The sequence below is a fragment of the Periplaneta americana genome, chromosome 8, assembly GCF_040183065.1.
Source record: "Periplaneta americana isolate PAMFEO1 chromosome 8, P.americana_PAMFEO1_priV1, whole genome shotgun sequence".
NCBI lineage: Eukaryota > Metazoa > Arthropoda > Insecta > Blattodea > Blattidae > Periplaneta > Periplaneta americana.
Window position 1 is genome coordinate 95,717,178 of NC_091124.1, and position 14,970 is coordinate 95,732,147.

At 35.0% G+C, this 14,970-nt stretch overlaps 1 protein-coding gene across 6 annotated transcripts in view; it reads right to left on the bottom strand.

Annotated features, from left to right (window-relative positions):
* Window positions 1-906: 906 nt before the first annotated feature.
* LOC138704904 (dehydrogenase/reductase SDR family member 11-like) overlaps window positions 907-14,970 on the bottom strand; it is an 82,578-nt gene continuing 68,514 nt past the window's right edge. For 3 of the 6 annotated variants that reach the window (XM_069833298.1, XM_069833302.1, XM_069833300.1), the window contains exons 2-4: window positions 12,686-12,805; window positions 6,314-6,399; window positions 907-3,610 (exon numbers count right to left, since the gene is read on the bottom strand). In XM_069833298.1, coding sequence (XP_069689399.1) covers window positions 2,791-3,610; window positions 6,314-6,399; window positions 12,686-12,805 — 1,026 coding nt within the window. In that variant the 3' untranslated portion in view covers window positions 907-2,790. Of the gene's footprint in view, window positions 3,611-6,313; window positions 6,403-12,685; window positions 12,806-14,970 lie in introns of all 6 variants that reach the window. The other 3 variants (XM_069833297.1, XM_069833301.1, XM_069833299.1) reach the window with 1 other exon arrangement.

The following is a 14,970-nucleotide window of genomic DNA, read 5'->3' on the forward strand; positions in this document are numbered from 1 at the left end:
TAAACAAAAATAACAGTCATTTAGGTTGGTGCTCAGAGAATTTTTTATTGTCTGTACACACATTTTATATGAACATAGATATTCTCACACTTACATTTCAGCATTCTATGTCAGTCAATCCACATGTACGCATGAATAAACGACTTCATGCAAAAATAAGAATCAAATGGAAATAAGTTGCTAAGGGATTTCAGTATTCACACAAGCAATTACTGTACATTCATATAAAAAATAATTACTATAATTTAATTTGCAAGTTTATTATCTATAACATATTTACAATGCTATCATTACAGATACTGATGGGAGCTGACGAGATTGCAAGTCTGAGCTGAGATAGTGTATAAAAGTAATCTTGTGATTAACCATGAGTGCATGGATTTGTGTACATCGGATCTTTGATCACTGCCTTTAATGATATCTCAGAGGAAATTAATAGAAGACTGTACAATAGAATGCCAATGAATGTTACTATGATCTTCAGAAACACTTTAAATCAGATTACTACGTACCATATATGACACCGGTCTTATAAAAGGGTTGCCATAATTCTGGATACAAAAATACGAACTTTATTTTTTTTCCGAAAACTGGCGATATTATTTCCGTTAAAGAAGATTAAATATTACACGTACCAATATACAAAAAATTAACAGTGAAATTGAATACATCATAATTCTCTTCTCATACTATTACTGACAGTTGCAAAGGATAGGGTAGTCTGATTTAAACATACACAACATCAATTATGTCATTCATCAATAATTATTCTTATGCTTCTGGAAGAATGTACTTGTATTAGAAAATAAGTTTTTTCATTTCTTTGTTGAAGTAAAAAATCCATGCATGAAAACCCTGAAGTAACTTTAATCAGAAAGAATGCTTTTACCATATTTGCGTGGAGTCTTATTTCTTTTTTTTTATTTTATTGGGTTATTTTACGACGCTGTATCAACATCTAGGCTATTTAGCGTCTGAATGATATGAAGATGATAATGCCGGTGAAATGAGTCCGGGGTCCAACACCGAAAGTTACCCAACATTTGCTCGTATTGGGTTGAGGGAAAACCCCGGAAAAAACCTCAACCAGGTAACTTGTCCCGACCGGGATTCGAACCCGGGCCACCTGGTTTCGCAGCCAGACGCGCTGACCATTACTCCACAGGTGTGGACCTTATTTCTTTGAGCTGCCCAAACAGTAATAAAAAAAAAGTGCAGGCATTCCTGACAAACATACACAAATTTTACAACTTTCTCAAAATTGTTACATTTTGTTTCACTTTTGAAAACACACAGATTTATACCTTTCAACTGTGTGTTCGAGTATCTTTCTTTTCCTTTCACTTTCTCCACATTTAAAAATTTTGAAGTACAAGATTCACGAGCACGACCTCATCAAAAAGTTTGCCTATAATGATGACAGCATTAGGATTATAAATGAGTGAATTTATATACACTCAGCTGATTTCTCAACACTTCTCCAGTGTAATTCGTAACTTGAACCTACTTCACTCCACGAAAATTGCTCAGTACCCTCAAAACTTATCTCCCATAGTTCGAGATATGAAATGTTCTGGTTATAAAGGTTCAGAATATTTTCTTGGAAACCTTTTCTTTCGTTTCACTTTCAGTGATTAATATCGCCAATTTCTGTTTAGCAGTCTCAGGGGTGAATGTATATATCCTGGAAATGAGCTCCATAATCTGTTACTGGAGCATTTTCTCCTTCCCGAACCCGAGACAGAAAATGTTGACACTTCGTCATTTTTTTACTTGTATCATATGAACATGGATTTTTTTTTTTATTTTTAGTAGGTTATTTTACGACGCTTTATCAACATCTTAGGTTATTTAGCGTCTGAAGGAAATGATGATAATGCCGGTGAAATGAGTCTGGGGTCCAGCACTGAATGTTACCCAGCATTTGCTCGTGTTGGGTTGAGGGAAAACCCCGGAGAAAACCTCAACCAGGTAACTTGCCCCAACCGGGAATCGAACCCGGGTCACCTGGTTTCGCGGCCAGACGCGCTAACCGTTACTCCACGGGTGTGGACATGGACATGGACATGAATTTTAAAATATAAACTATTTGTACAAAATACGGAATTATACCAACTCTATTTATGAGGCTCATTCTTATGTACAGCTCTGAATTGGACTTTGTCGCAGGTCGATATGTCTTATGTCATTACATTTGAAAGTAGAAAATTTTTGATCCAGTGCAAAAACATGGAGAATGGCAAATAAGACATAATCATGAATTATATGAACTTCACAAATCACTTGATATTATAAGAGCTATTGAAATGTCAAGATTAAGGTGGGCTAGACATGTGATAAGAATGAGAGAAAGTGAAATAATGGAATGCAAACCAGAGGGAAAATGAAACTTGTATGACGACCAAGGCTAAGATGGTTGGAGGTAGTTGTGGAAGATCTGAGTAGGATCAGAGTTAAAAAGACTGTTGATGTTTGCCGGGAATAGGGTGTCCTGAAAGATCTTGAAGGAAGCAGAGGCTCAAAGAGACCTGTTATGCTGCTGCTCATGATGTTTTCTGAAAGAATAGTACCCTCACTGTTATCTTTAGCCTAAAGAAATCAAGTGTTTCGCGTTGGCGAATCATAATTGCATTCCCCAGGCTTGCAATTTCCTGAGCTCGTAACAGTATCTGTATTGTGATACATATGAAAGCTCCAAGAATGAGTTTAGAAACATAATTAAAGCATACAGGCTCATGTATTGAAGAGTCTCTTGATAAACAGTCAACATATTAAAACATTTCGGACTATTTACTGTCCAGTATGGACGCGGACGTGTGTTGTAAGATTCCCTTTCTGATTGAATGCCTTGCCACAAATATCACATTTAAATGGCATATCACCAGTGTGAATGCGGGAATGCTTTAAAAGATTTCCTGGATTATTGAAGCACAACCCACAGTAATTACAGACGTAAGGCATTTCTCCTGTGTGAATATAGATGTGTTGGATAATGCCCTCTCGTCGTTTAAATCCTTTTCCGCAGTAATCACAAAAGAAAGCTCTCTCACCAGTGTGAGTACGAATGTGTAATTTTAACGTCGTTTGTCGACTGAAACCTTTATCACAAAATTCACATTTAAACGGCTTTTCTCCAGTATGAGTTCGACTGTGTTCTTGGAGGTTACCTCGTTGGGCAAAACGTTTCCCGCAAACGTTACACGGAAATGGCAGTTCTCCGGTATGAGTGCGAGCGTGGATTTCGAGAGAGCTGCGAAAACCGAAGGCTCTGCCACACACTAGGCATTTGAAAGCTTTCTCCCCTTTGTGGCTACGTGTATGTAACACAAGGCTCACTCGATATCTGAAGTCTTGTCCACATATGTTGCATCTGTACGGTTTTTCTCCAGTGTGAGTACGAATATGTGATTCGAGATTTCTTTTCTGAGAAATTCCTTTCCCACAAATGTCACACATGGCGGTCTTCACTCCGGTATGTGCTCGAATATGTATTTCCAAAGTTCTGCGGCCTTTACAGACATTTCCACAAATATGACACATGAACTGTTTGCAAAGTTTCTTCTTTCTATACTTGTTACAATGCAAGTCACCTTTCCGTAGAATTCCGTTGCTGTAAGAAAATATTAATATGGTAAAATAATACAATCATTATGGACTCGAATAATTTAAATTTTATAACTCAAACTACATAATAATTGTTTCGTGTTATATATTGAGTTTACTTTTTCAATTAATACATTAAGGTACACCAAATGCTGTTTAGTAGACGCTATGCCTATATTAACCATAGAACATAAGAAATATATGTATACAAAGTTATTGACTAAACAGCAACAATTCTAACAGAACTGTACGAAAGATCACTAACTTTTATTTTATTCCATACAACAGGAGATATTTCTTTAGTATGTGGTCCAAAATTACATATAATTTGTGTTCCTTTTAATAATTTATAAGTTCAAACTTGTCTTCGGACAGTTGACTAAACAAACAACCGAATTGTGTATTTGCTTATTAAAAAACTACAAACTAGTGACTAGAATGTGAAATAAGAATTATAAATGGCAGTATCAGAATAATTATTACAAAATTCGATAGAGGTAATGGTACATGAGTGTGTAAAAGCAAACAGGAAAAATTTGGAATGTGAAAATTAGGAGGAAGAGTAATTGAAGAAGCTTGCTGTACGTGATTCAGTGAAATGGAACAAAACATTAAATAAACTGTCTCATCTTGAATATACATCTTAATTATACACTTTTAGCACTTTGTCACTTAAGATTTGTTATAGAAACAACTTTTCTATGTTAATGAGAAACTAAGTTGGTAATTTACCTCAGTTTACTAGTTTCGGCTTCACTTTTAGCCATCTTCTGAACTAGTGAGGTCCTTACTGGTTTCCAGTTTCTTCTGAAGTTACTTTAGTGGTGGACATGTTTATGTTCGGTGGTGAGGAATCAAATAGGGTGTGTTCTCAAATTTAATTGTGTATTGAGGATATGTTGTGGATGTGTTTTCGTGTTGTTAGTGTATTTAATTTCTAGAACAGTAGGCTCTACAAAATATAGACACACACAAACACATCCGTAACATATCCTCAATACACAATTAAATTTGAGAACACATCGTATTTGACTTCACACTATCTAACATAAATACTCCACCATCAAAGCAACTTCAGAAGAAACTGGAAACAAACACGGGCCTCACTAGTTTTGAAGATGGCTAAAAGTGAAGTCGAAATTAGTCAACTAAGTTAAATTACCAACTTAGTTTCTCATTAACATAGGAAAGTTGTTTCTATAATAAATCTTAATTAAATAACGGTAATGAATGAACAGGAAAATACAAAAAAAATTCTTCAAAATTGTTCAAGTAAAAGTCATAAAATTAGAATAAGATAAAGAAGAATAATGGAGAACAGGTTGAAAAAAAAAAGTTCTACATACTTCATACTTCTATGTAGTCGTGAAAATCACATATTAGACAAACAACACTAATTCCATTTATAAATGGAAAAAAAAAAAAAAACATAGCTTATTAATAATTCAGATGTATCTCACCAATGGCTTCTTACAATGGTTATCCAGATCACTGAATGACTATGTCTATGAGAATTCTAACAAAGCAACTTGTATCATAATTTCCACCACCAACACTCCAACTACTACTACTTCAGTTTCCTCTCTGTCTTACTCAATTATTCATTTATTACAGCTCTTTCATCTTATCAATAAAATTCTGAAGATATATAACTGCTGTCATCATTACCACCCACATGGTAAGCCAATACTGACCTTTCTGTCTATTAATAAAAATACCTTCCTCAGTATAATAGCTCGAAATGAGACAATTAAATCCAATTTCATATCAAAATTTCAACCAAAAATTCAATAATGAATATAAATATGATCCATCTTCATCAAATTATAAACTGCACCTTGATCTGAAAATAACTTTTAAAAACAAATTAAGAAATTCATTAAACTCTAAACAGGATTTTGTTATAATGGCAGTAAATAAAAAAAAAAATAATAATAATAATTATTATAAGGAAAAATGGTCCACACTTGTGGAGTAACGGTAAACACGTCTGGCCACGAAACCAGGTGGTGGCCTGGGTTCAAATCCCGGTCATGGCAAGTTACCTGGTTCAGGTTATTTCCGGGGTTTTCTCTCAATCTAATATGAGCAAATGCTGGGTAACTATCGGTGTTGGACCCCGAACTCATTTCACCTGCATTATCACCTTCATCTCACTCAGATGCTAAATAACTTAAGATGTTGATAAAGCGTCGTAAAATAACCTACTTAAAAAAAATAAGGAAAAAATGGATTCTCTCGCTATTATTATTATTATTATTATTATTACACAAATTCATAATCTTAATAAAATCAAACTTAAAGAAATAACATAGAAGGTAACAACTTTGAAACGGATATTACCAACTGTCTCCACACTTGTTTATTCTAAATTCCTCTTTAATTAAATGTAATCCTAAGATTAATAATAATTACTTCCCTTTGTAATTGTAGGGTAAGAGTTATCAGTATATCAATGACTAAGAAGTGATACCTCGTATCTGTAAATTTGGAGGTGAATAAATAAATAAAAAAATGTTATCTCAAAATAGACAAACTTTTAACTTATGTTTCTGCTTTACAATATTTTCTACTCGAGAACAAAATATTAGTTAACCGTCCAGTCTTGTGAATATAATAATAATAATGTAGTTTACATAAATGGCCATTTTTGTAGATTCAAGGTTTCACTTCTTAGCCAAATGATATATTGGTGTATCAGATGACTCACCCATTGGATAATGTTGCACAAGCCTCATTTGCCAATAATTCTTCTTTCAGCTCCTGCTTTACTGTACAAAACTCCCATGCCACGTCCTGCTAACAATACCAAAAATTGTTGGTCATATTACATTACATATCTGAATTATAAGTGCAACATGAAATTTATTTGTTTCAAATTTATACAATCTGAACTACAACACACACAAGATTTTTTTCTTTCTACAAATTAAGTAAAGTATACCCCAGCAAAAAAAAACCTTCAAAGAAACATTCTCATTCCCAAGTTACACAAAATTATCAGTTATGTTTCCAAAAGCTCAGCAAATGCAGCATATTCCAAGCCAAGAGTATTAAGCCCCATACAGACGAGGACATTTCTTGTGCCATGAAACCACCACCATGGTCTCGTGTGAACAATGAACTTGCATGCCATCTGATGGTAAGCAATCAAGTTGCTTGTAGATTGCTTGCAACAAATGATTCTAGATATTGTGTCATTTTCCCCGTCATTGCTGTGTGTTGTATATTTGTTACTGCAACAGTCCTAACAGTATAGTAACAATAAGAAAATAGAGAGGTCCAGGTTGGTGGTGGAGACTCTAATCAATGCCTATTGTGATTGTGAAGAACTTTGCTTATATAACAAGAAGTCGCCAAATTATCACAATAAGCATGTCGAAAAGAAGTTCTGGAAAGAATTTCATCTCCATTGAAGGATATTCAGTCTTCAACTACCAGCGACATAATAACTATGAAGAGTTTGCGAGCTTCGTGATTGAACTAAATAAAATCAAACGGTTCAAAAAGATTGGCACGGGAGGGGGGAAAATAATTATACAGAGTGTTAAAAAAAAAGTATCCAATATTTTAGGAAGTGCTAGTATGCATCAAAACAAGAAAATAATGTCTAATAAACATGGGTCTTACAACACATACTTTCTTAGATCTGCTCAATGTGACGTTAATTCATGACAATGAATTCCTCTGCCCTTCGGCGTAAGGAATCATGCACTCTTTGAAATTTGTTTTAATACGTTAATAAGAAAGTCCTGATAATGATCCCCAGTTAATCTCTGTGGTAGCACATATGGCCCTATTAATCTATCACCAAGAACGCCTGCACATAAGTTGATTGAGAATCAGTGCTTACGTCTTGTTTCTTCAACTCCATGGGGATTTTCATCAGCCTACACATGCTGATTACGAAAATTCACAACACCATCTCTGCTGAACCCCGGTCATATCCACAACCAGACTTTTTTCAGTATTCCTTGCAACATGTCATTATTCCATGCCAGGGGTGTCAACTACGGTATGATTATCTGGTAGTCTGCTGTATTGTAGGGCAGAGAAATGTATTGCCATGAATGGATGTCACATTTAGCACCTCCTATGAACAAGTGTTCTAATCTCAGAAAGTATGTGTTGTAGAACCCATGTTTATTAGACATTATTTTCTTGTTTTGATGCATACGGTACTATCACCTCCTAAAATATTGGATACTTTTTTAACACCCTGTATAAGAGCACAATTTGATATTTTGAAGGAATGCAGTTTCTGAGGGACCATGTTCTGCCAAGACGAACTTACAGTGTCGAAGTGAGTTTCATGCCAGGTTATGATCCTGTAAGGAAATTCTCTTAACTAGCTTACTAAATACTCATCTACATTTAATAAAAATAAAATATGTATACACTGGAAACCATTCAGGAATTTTGATATGGAAATTTAATCAGACATTTGCGCAATAATTAATAGAATGTCTATGTTCAGCTCTACTCCACCTACAAGTTTCACTTCATCACCCAGTTACACTTCACCTAGCAGTAGTGCCAATGTAGTGACTGCTAAGAGGAAAATGTACGACACAATTGAACAAGAGACAGAACTTCTAAACAGAGCCAGTAACATTCTTGATAATTTAAGGAAGCCAAAACAAATCAAGAATGACTTAAATGTGGTAGGAAATGTGGTCTCTCAAAACGCTAAAAGATATGAACAGTAAAAAATTAGTTTTAAAAGGAAAGAGGCTCGTTATAAATGTATTATTATCCTTACACAAATTGACTTGGATCAAAATTAAAATGTATAAAGACTTTAATAAAACTGCAACTATTGAAAACAAACATTTTTTCAGTGTAACTTTTAACTGGTTTATTTTACAACACTTTATCATGATATGATTATCTACCACCTGAATTAAAAAGGAGATGATGCCAGCGAAATGAGTCGAGGTTCCAGCACCGAAAGTTACCTAGCATTTGTTCTTAATTAGTTGAGGGAAAACCCCAGAAAAAAACTCAAACAGGTAACTTTTCCCAACCAGAATTCCTACCCGGGCTCACTCATTTCATGATCAGACATACTAACCTTTACTTCACAGCAGTGGACTTCTCAATGTAATATTGTGTTCTGTGTTTTGATATAATTTTTTACATTTTCGGTGTACTTCTCACTGTTTACAATTTTTAATGGATTTACAAAGCCTCGGAAAAAATCCAAAAATATTTAAATATTCTTAGAGTATGTCCATTATTTTCCTTGCTTGAGCTCCTGATCTTTGTGCACCTATTGCATTTAACGTTTACTAACTGATGGTTGTAGAAGTACCCTTCCCGAGTCACCAAGATCTCCAGACCTCAACTCCTTGGATTTTTGTTTATGTGGTTAAATGAAGGTTGAAGTGTACAGCAGAAAAGTTAATTAATTACAGGAGATGAACTGCTCACTTTCATAATGGATGCTATTACTGGCACCAAGGAACATCATGATGCTTGAGGAGCAACAAATCATCTTCAGCTAGTCATCTTCTCGCACAAGTTGACAAATGTACTGAGGTGGACAGTGGAATATTTGAGACCACATTCTAAAATCTTTGTTACTTGAACAAGAAACAACATGAAATTAAAAAAATAAAATAAAAATGAAATGTTTTTTTGTTTAACTTTTGTATTCTACATTCAAAGAATTTTTTTGTTCAACCAAAACTATGATTAAATTCTCCCTGAATGTTGACTTCTCCACATAGAACATCCTGCATTTATTTCCAACTGTGCAAACAAGGGCCCATTTAATCTCTTCAGATTTTTTAATATCTACCAAGATAATTAAATTTACTCCTTATCATGTCTAATTTAACTTGCACAATTATTGCAATACACAATACAATAACACCATACATTTTTCTATGAAAGTGAACACAGCTCTACTAAGAAAGAATAATATAATTGCTGTCAGTGGCGCAGCCAGACTAATTATTTTGGTTGGGCCAGATATGCAGGGCTTAGAAAGTACCTGACCCATCTCCTGACAATTCCGTTGCTGTCAACTCTCTTGAAACTCATTCTCAGAAGTCTTATTTAATAACATGCAAAATTATGATAAACAATCATGCAAGACATACTTATACAAATGCCTCATAAGGTGAACTAGAGCTGTCGAGATTTTCTAGCAACGAATCTGTCGATTGCTGATGATGAGTCCTTCAACAAATCCCATCTTTTCTCTCCCTCTCAATGGATAGAATTGCTAGATTATAAAGTCTTGTGTTTGACATGATTGTCGAATTTTTCTTCGTTTCAGATCTTTGAAAAATTTTATATCATTGCCTTAATGAAGGATGAACGTTTACTAATATCCATTTTTGGAGACTGAGGTGCTTCCGATAATGAATTTGCAAGAGCAAGAATATCGTCTAAACATACCAAATAAAATAAGGTGTCAAATTTTCTAACTGATGTAACAATTCAGTAGCCTCCACGGCTTCCTTCTTTCACTGCCAGACAATTTTTTAGGCCCAATCCAACACAGTTAAATTGGCTCTTGAAGAAATGAACGCATTTTTTACTTCTTACCTATCGACTGTAATTATTGCTCTGGATCCATGGTTTAGTTTTAATGTTGAGTATTTTCCATAAAAACGCAAAAATTCGCATATTTTTTGTGTGGGCCTGGGCCCACCTGGCCCACCCACTGGCTACGCCACTGACTGCTGTATATAACATGTACCAGTACATTACAAACCGCAACAGGAGCTTTGTGCAGCATAAATAGAATCATGAACGACCACAGCAGACTGTCCACCACAAGCTTCAGAAATCGAACCCTCGTTCATTAGGAAAGAGACCAAGATCAATGAGTAACTGCTGACCATTCCAATTTCTGCACTACTGCAGTGCCTTAGCATAGGCCTGCTACAATATATTTCATGGAAGATTGTGTCGTGAATTTAACTCAACATGACGGAGTTAATGTGCAGTCAATCATTCTTGTATGATACAAATGCCTAACTCAATGCCCAGAGGCCCCACAGGGAACATAATTGGTTTACCACACATGCCTATGTTTTTCTGCCACATTGTTAGTGAATAATACAGGGTGTCCGGGACAAAATTTACCAATAAGAAAGTTTAATAACTCACCAAATAATTGATGGATGAAAATGCTGTTTGCGGGAATTGACAAAGGGACTTCCAAAGTTTCGAATGACCACTAATAAACTTCTATGTGTGCACCTCTTGTAGTACGACAGATGTACAGGCGATATTAAAGTTCTTGCCATGTGTTTCGTAACATCTCTGGAGTGACAGTTGCACAAGTAGCGACAGTTCTCCGACGCAGATCCTCCAAATCTGCCACTACAGTCTTGTACACAATGTCTTTTATGTATCCCCAAAAAAGGAAGTCCAGTGGGGTTAGGTCTGGAGATCTGGGAGGCCATGCTGTAGGTCCACACCAAACATTAATCTTAGGGCTGACTCTTTCCAATTCCCTCACTACATGCGGATTTTCTGATCCCCAGATGCGACAATTATGCCTGTTGACGATCTCACAGACGTGGAAGGTGGACTCATCACTAAACACGACCTTCTGCAGATATCCTTTTTCAATATCAATTTTCAACAGCATGTCACTAGCGAAATCATATCATGCAGGCAAGTCGCTTGGTTTCAACTTTTGAACCAATTGAATCTTGTATGCATGCAGACGTAACCTCTTGTGCAGAACATCGTGGATAGTTGACTTTGGAATTGCAAGTTCCCTGCTGGCACGGCGAACAGACTTACACGGGCTCCATTGGAAAGCTTGCTGAATTCTGTTGACTTGCGCTTCTGTCACTTTCTTCCCGAGTGGTGTTTTCTCTACAAGAGAACCGGTCTCAAGAAGCTTTCTGTGCCAAGTTGTTATTGTGTGCCTATCTGGTGGTTGCTTCTTAGGTCACTGTTGTCTAAATCTTCTCTCCACTATCTTCGGATACTTGAATTCAGCAAGCCAATAGCAGCATTGAACTTTTTGTTGCACTGTGAACGCCATTTTAATTACAGCTATGTGAACAACAATGACCAAATGTTGCCAACATCACACATAAAACTTAAAATGTCCCTCTTTCATTTGCCGCAAATTTCATTTTCCTATCTCCATTATTACGTGAGTTATTAAACTTTCTTATTGGTAAATTTTGTCCCGGACACAGTGTATTTTTCATGAATTTTAATTAATGCGGTTTTCTTACAGCCAAAAATATTAGTCTTCTATTGCTAACTTTTTAATTCTTGCGTAAGAGAGAACATTTTTTAAATATGACATATTACGGACACTGATACACAACATACAAAGTAAATGGCATGCAGACACCTGTGGCACTGACTCTGAGAGCAGTCCATTAAAATGAATATGTAAATAACATATTATTTTTAGTGGTTTATTTTACGATGCTTTATCAACATCTATGGTTATCTAGCATCTGAATGATATAAAGGTTATAATGCCAGTGAAATGAGTCCAGGGTCGAGCACTGAAAGTTACATAGCATTTGTTCTTAATGGGTTGAGGGAAAATCGCAAAAAAATCTCAACCAGGTAACTTGTCCCCAACCAGTATTGGAATTCGGGCCCACTAGTTTCACGATCAGGCAGGCTAATCGTTATTCCACAGTGGTGGACAATATTTTTGATATTATGAGTTTCGATATCTCAGACTTCACAGAGATCACGTAACTTTCTCACATGTCCTTGTTGAACATTCTTTTCCGTAGCCTACATACTTTGATACATGCAGAACAAAGTATTTTTCTCATTGCAAGCCCTCACTTTGAGATTATAGTAAGTAATTCGAATTAATAAAAATATAAAAAGTTAATTCTTTAAATTATGTATTACTTACTTGATTTTCTATTGTAATATCAAGAATGTCGTTTTATTTTCTGCATTACAATTTACAACCAAACAGAAATCACTATTTGGGTTTCAAGGATATCCTACAGAAATATATGTTTTTCTCTAAATCTACATACACAAAAAAATATAAGTTAATATTTTTCCAACGTGTACTATTAATTTAAAGTTGGTGATACAGATGATATGTGAATACAACTCTCACCTCCGACTGAGATTTCTGTGTAAGGTAATTTATTTCAACACTATCACCACAATCTTCCAGTTCCAATTTCACAACATCCATGACACGTGTTTCAATATAATGTATTTCCTTCAAGGTTACCTAAAACAAAAAGCATTACTAAATTTACTTATTCATTTACTTCTCTTATATTACCTTAACCTTACCGGTACCTACTGTAATTGTTTAATTACCAGTACTTATCTAATTTTACTTAATATCTAGGCAATTGCAAAAAAAAATCCAGGCATAGCTGTCAAGGGACTTTTTTCACTAGCACGTGACTGATGACGTAATTTCTATTTATTTATAATCATGAATAAATCTGTGTGTGTATGTGTGTGTGTGTGTGTGCGCGCGCGCGCATGCGTGTCATTTTTTTTTTTTTTGCATTCATGACTTTCAACACTTAACTAAATTTTTTGCTTCTCATATGAATTGTCAATTGCTTATACCTCACAGAATATTCTTAACATTCATTTTTCTCTCATAATTGCATTTTTAATGTTTTATAATTTTTAATAATTTAATTGTATTTTTAAGATTTCCTAGTAATGAATGTCTCATGGACTACCTTAAAATAATCCATTTCCATTGACAGAAGTTTCAATTTTAAATTTTTAGTTAGTTTTCATGTTCCAGCTCCATATGTAACAGTAATTCTCAATGCTGAATTACATATTTGCACTTTATTTTCTGTGGTTATATTTTTATCCGTCGAAGTACAGTCTAGTAATTATATTATTGATCTACCTTTATTATTCTGTCCTTAATATCATCTTTGTAGCTATCTTCTTAATGAATTCAAACTCCCAAATATTCATATTCTTCACATCTGTTCTTCCAATCTTAAATTTTCAGTAACTGTTCCATATCCCATATAAAACGTCTGATCTAAATTTACTTTCAAACCCTATTTATCATATTCTTCTTCATATTTGTGTGCAATTATACCATTTCATTGTCTGCAAATAATAATGTAGCCAATATAATACAGATGATAATCAATCTTCAATAGATATCATTATTCCTGAGCATATTCTTTAACCAAGTTGATAATGATCTTTGTAGATAGCTATATATAACTATTTTCAATAATGTGGGTAACATGATCTCTTGATGAAGGTCGTTTGATACAATCATTTCCTCTGATAAAAATTCCCAATTTTTACTTTGGATATAGCATCTTTATACAGGCCTACATAGTGGATAAAAGTAGTGGCAATACTTCTATAGTTCGAAAATAACTTTATTGCCAGAGGCATTATCACTTATATTTCTTCAATGTAATTTTCTGTCACGTCTACCACCTTCTGCAGGATAGCACACCATCAGTGCATCCACCTTGGTTGATGTCCTGCAGTGACTGCCCTATAGTGCAGATAATCGTGTATCTTATGTTGAAATGTTTCCCTCGCAGAATGTACAGTACAGTTTTGTGACATATGTCCACCTCCATGGCTGAGTCAAGCACAGTCAATCGGTGATTAACATCATGCAAAGAAACAAAGAACAGAAGTATGTGGTAGTCAACATGTGTTTCTCCTGGATGGCATCTCTGCCTTCACGGAACACTTTGACCAATCGTACCACAGTATAAACATCATTTTCAACATATTTCTCGATAAAAGGTAAGATCGCATAGCCTACAATTTTCTTATTATCTATTATCGTCATTACCGACACATTATTTGCACGGGACATGAAGCCTAAATCATCGCCATTCGTTTTCCTCCCATGCGAGAGAGAGTGTTCGGATTTTCCCAATAAACACGCATTAAACGCTTCAAGTTGTAGCCTATATGCCGAGCACTGTTATAATACTTACTTACTTACAAATGACTTTTAAGGAATCCGAAGGTTCATTGCCACCCACACATAAGTCCGTCATCTATTCTGAGCAAGATTAATTCAGTCTCTACTATCATATCTCACCTCCCTCAAATCCATTTTTATATTATCCTCCCATGTACGTCTCAGCCTCCCCAAAGATGCGTACTGTTATAATATTCAAAGAATATATCTAGATGAAGTTTCAATTTCTCTTCAGTAAGTGCAAATTTTTCATAAGCTGATCACTAATCATAGAATGAATGCATTTTATGCACCAACGTCTTTGGCTACGGCGCCTACATCGAACTGGCAAAAAAAAAAAAAAAAAAAAAAGCATAGGGCGAAAGGCTTGATGATTCAGACGATCCATCACGGAAGAAAATCACAAAAGAACTAGATTACAACACTGTCGCTAGTGTGACATGTTTTGTGGT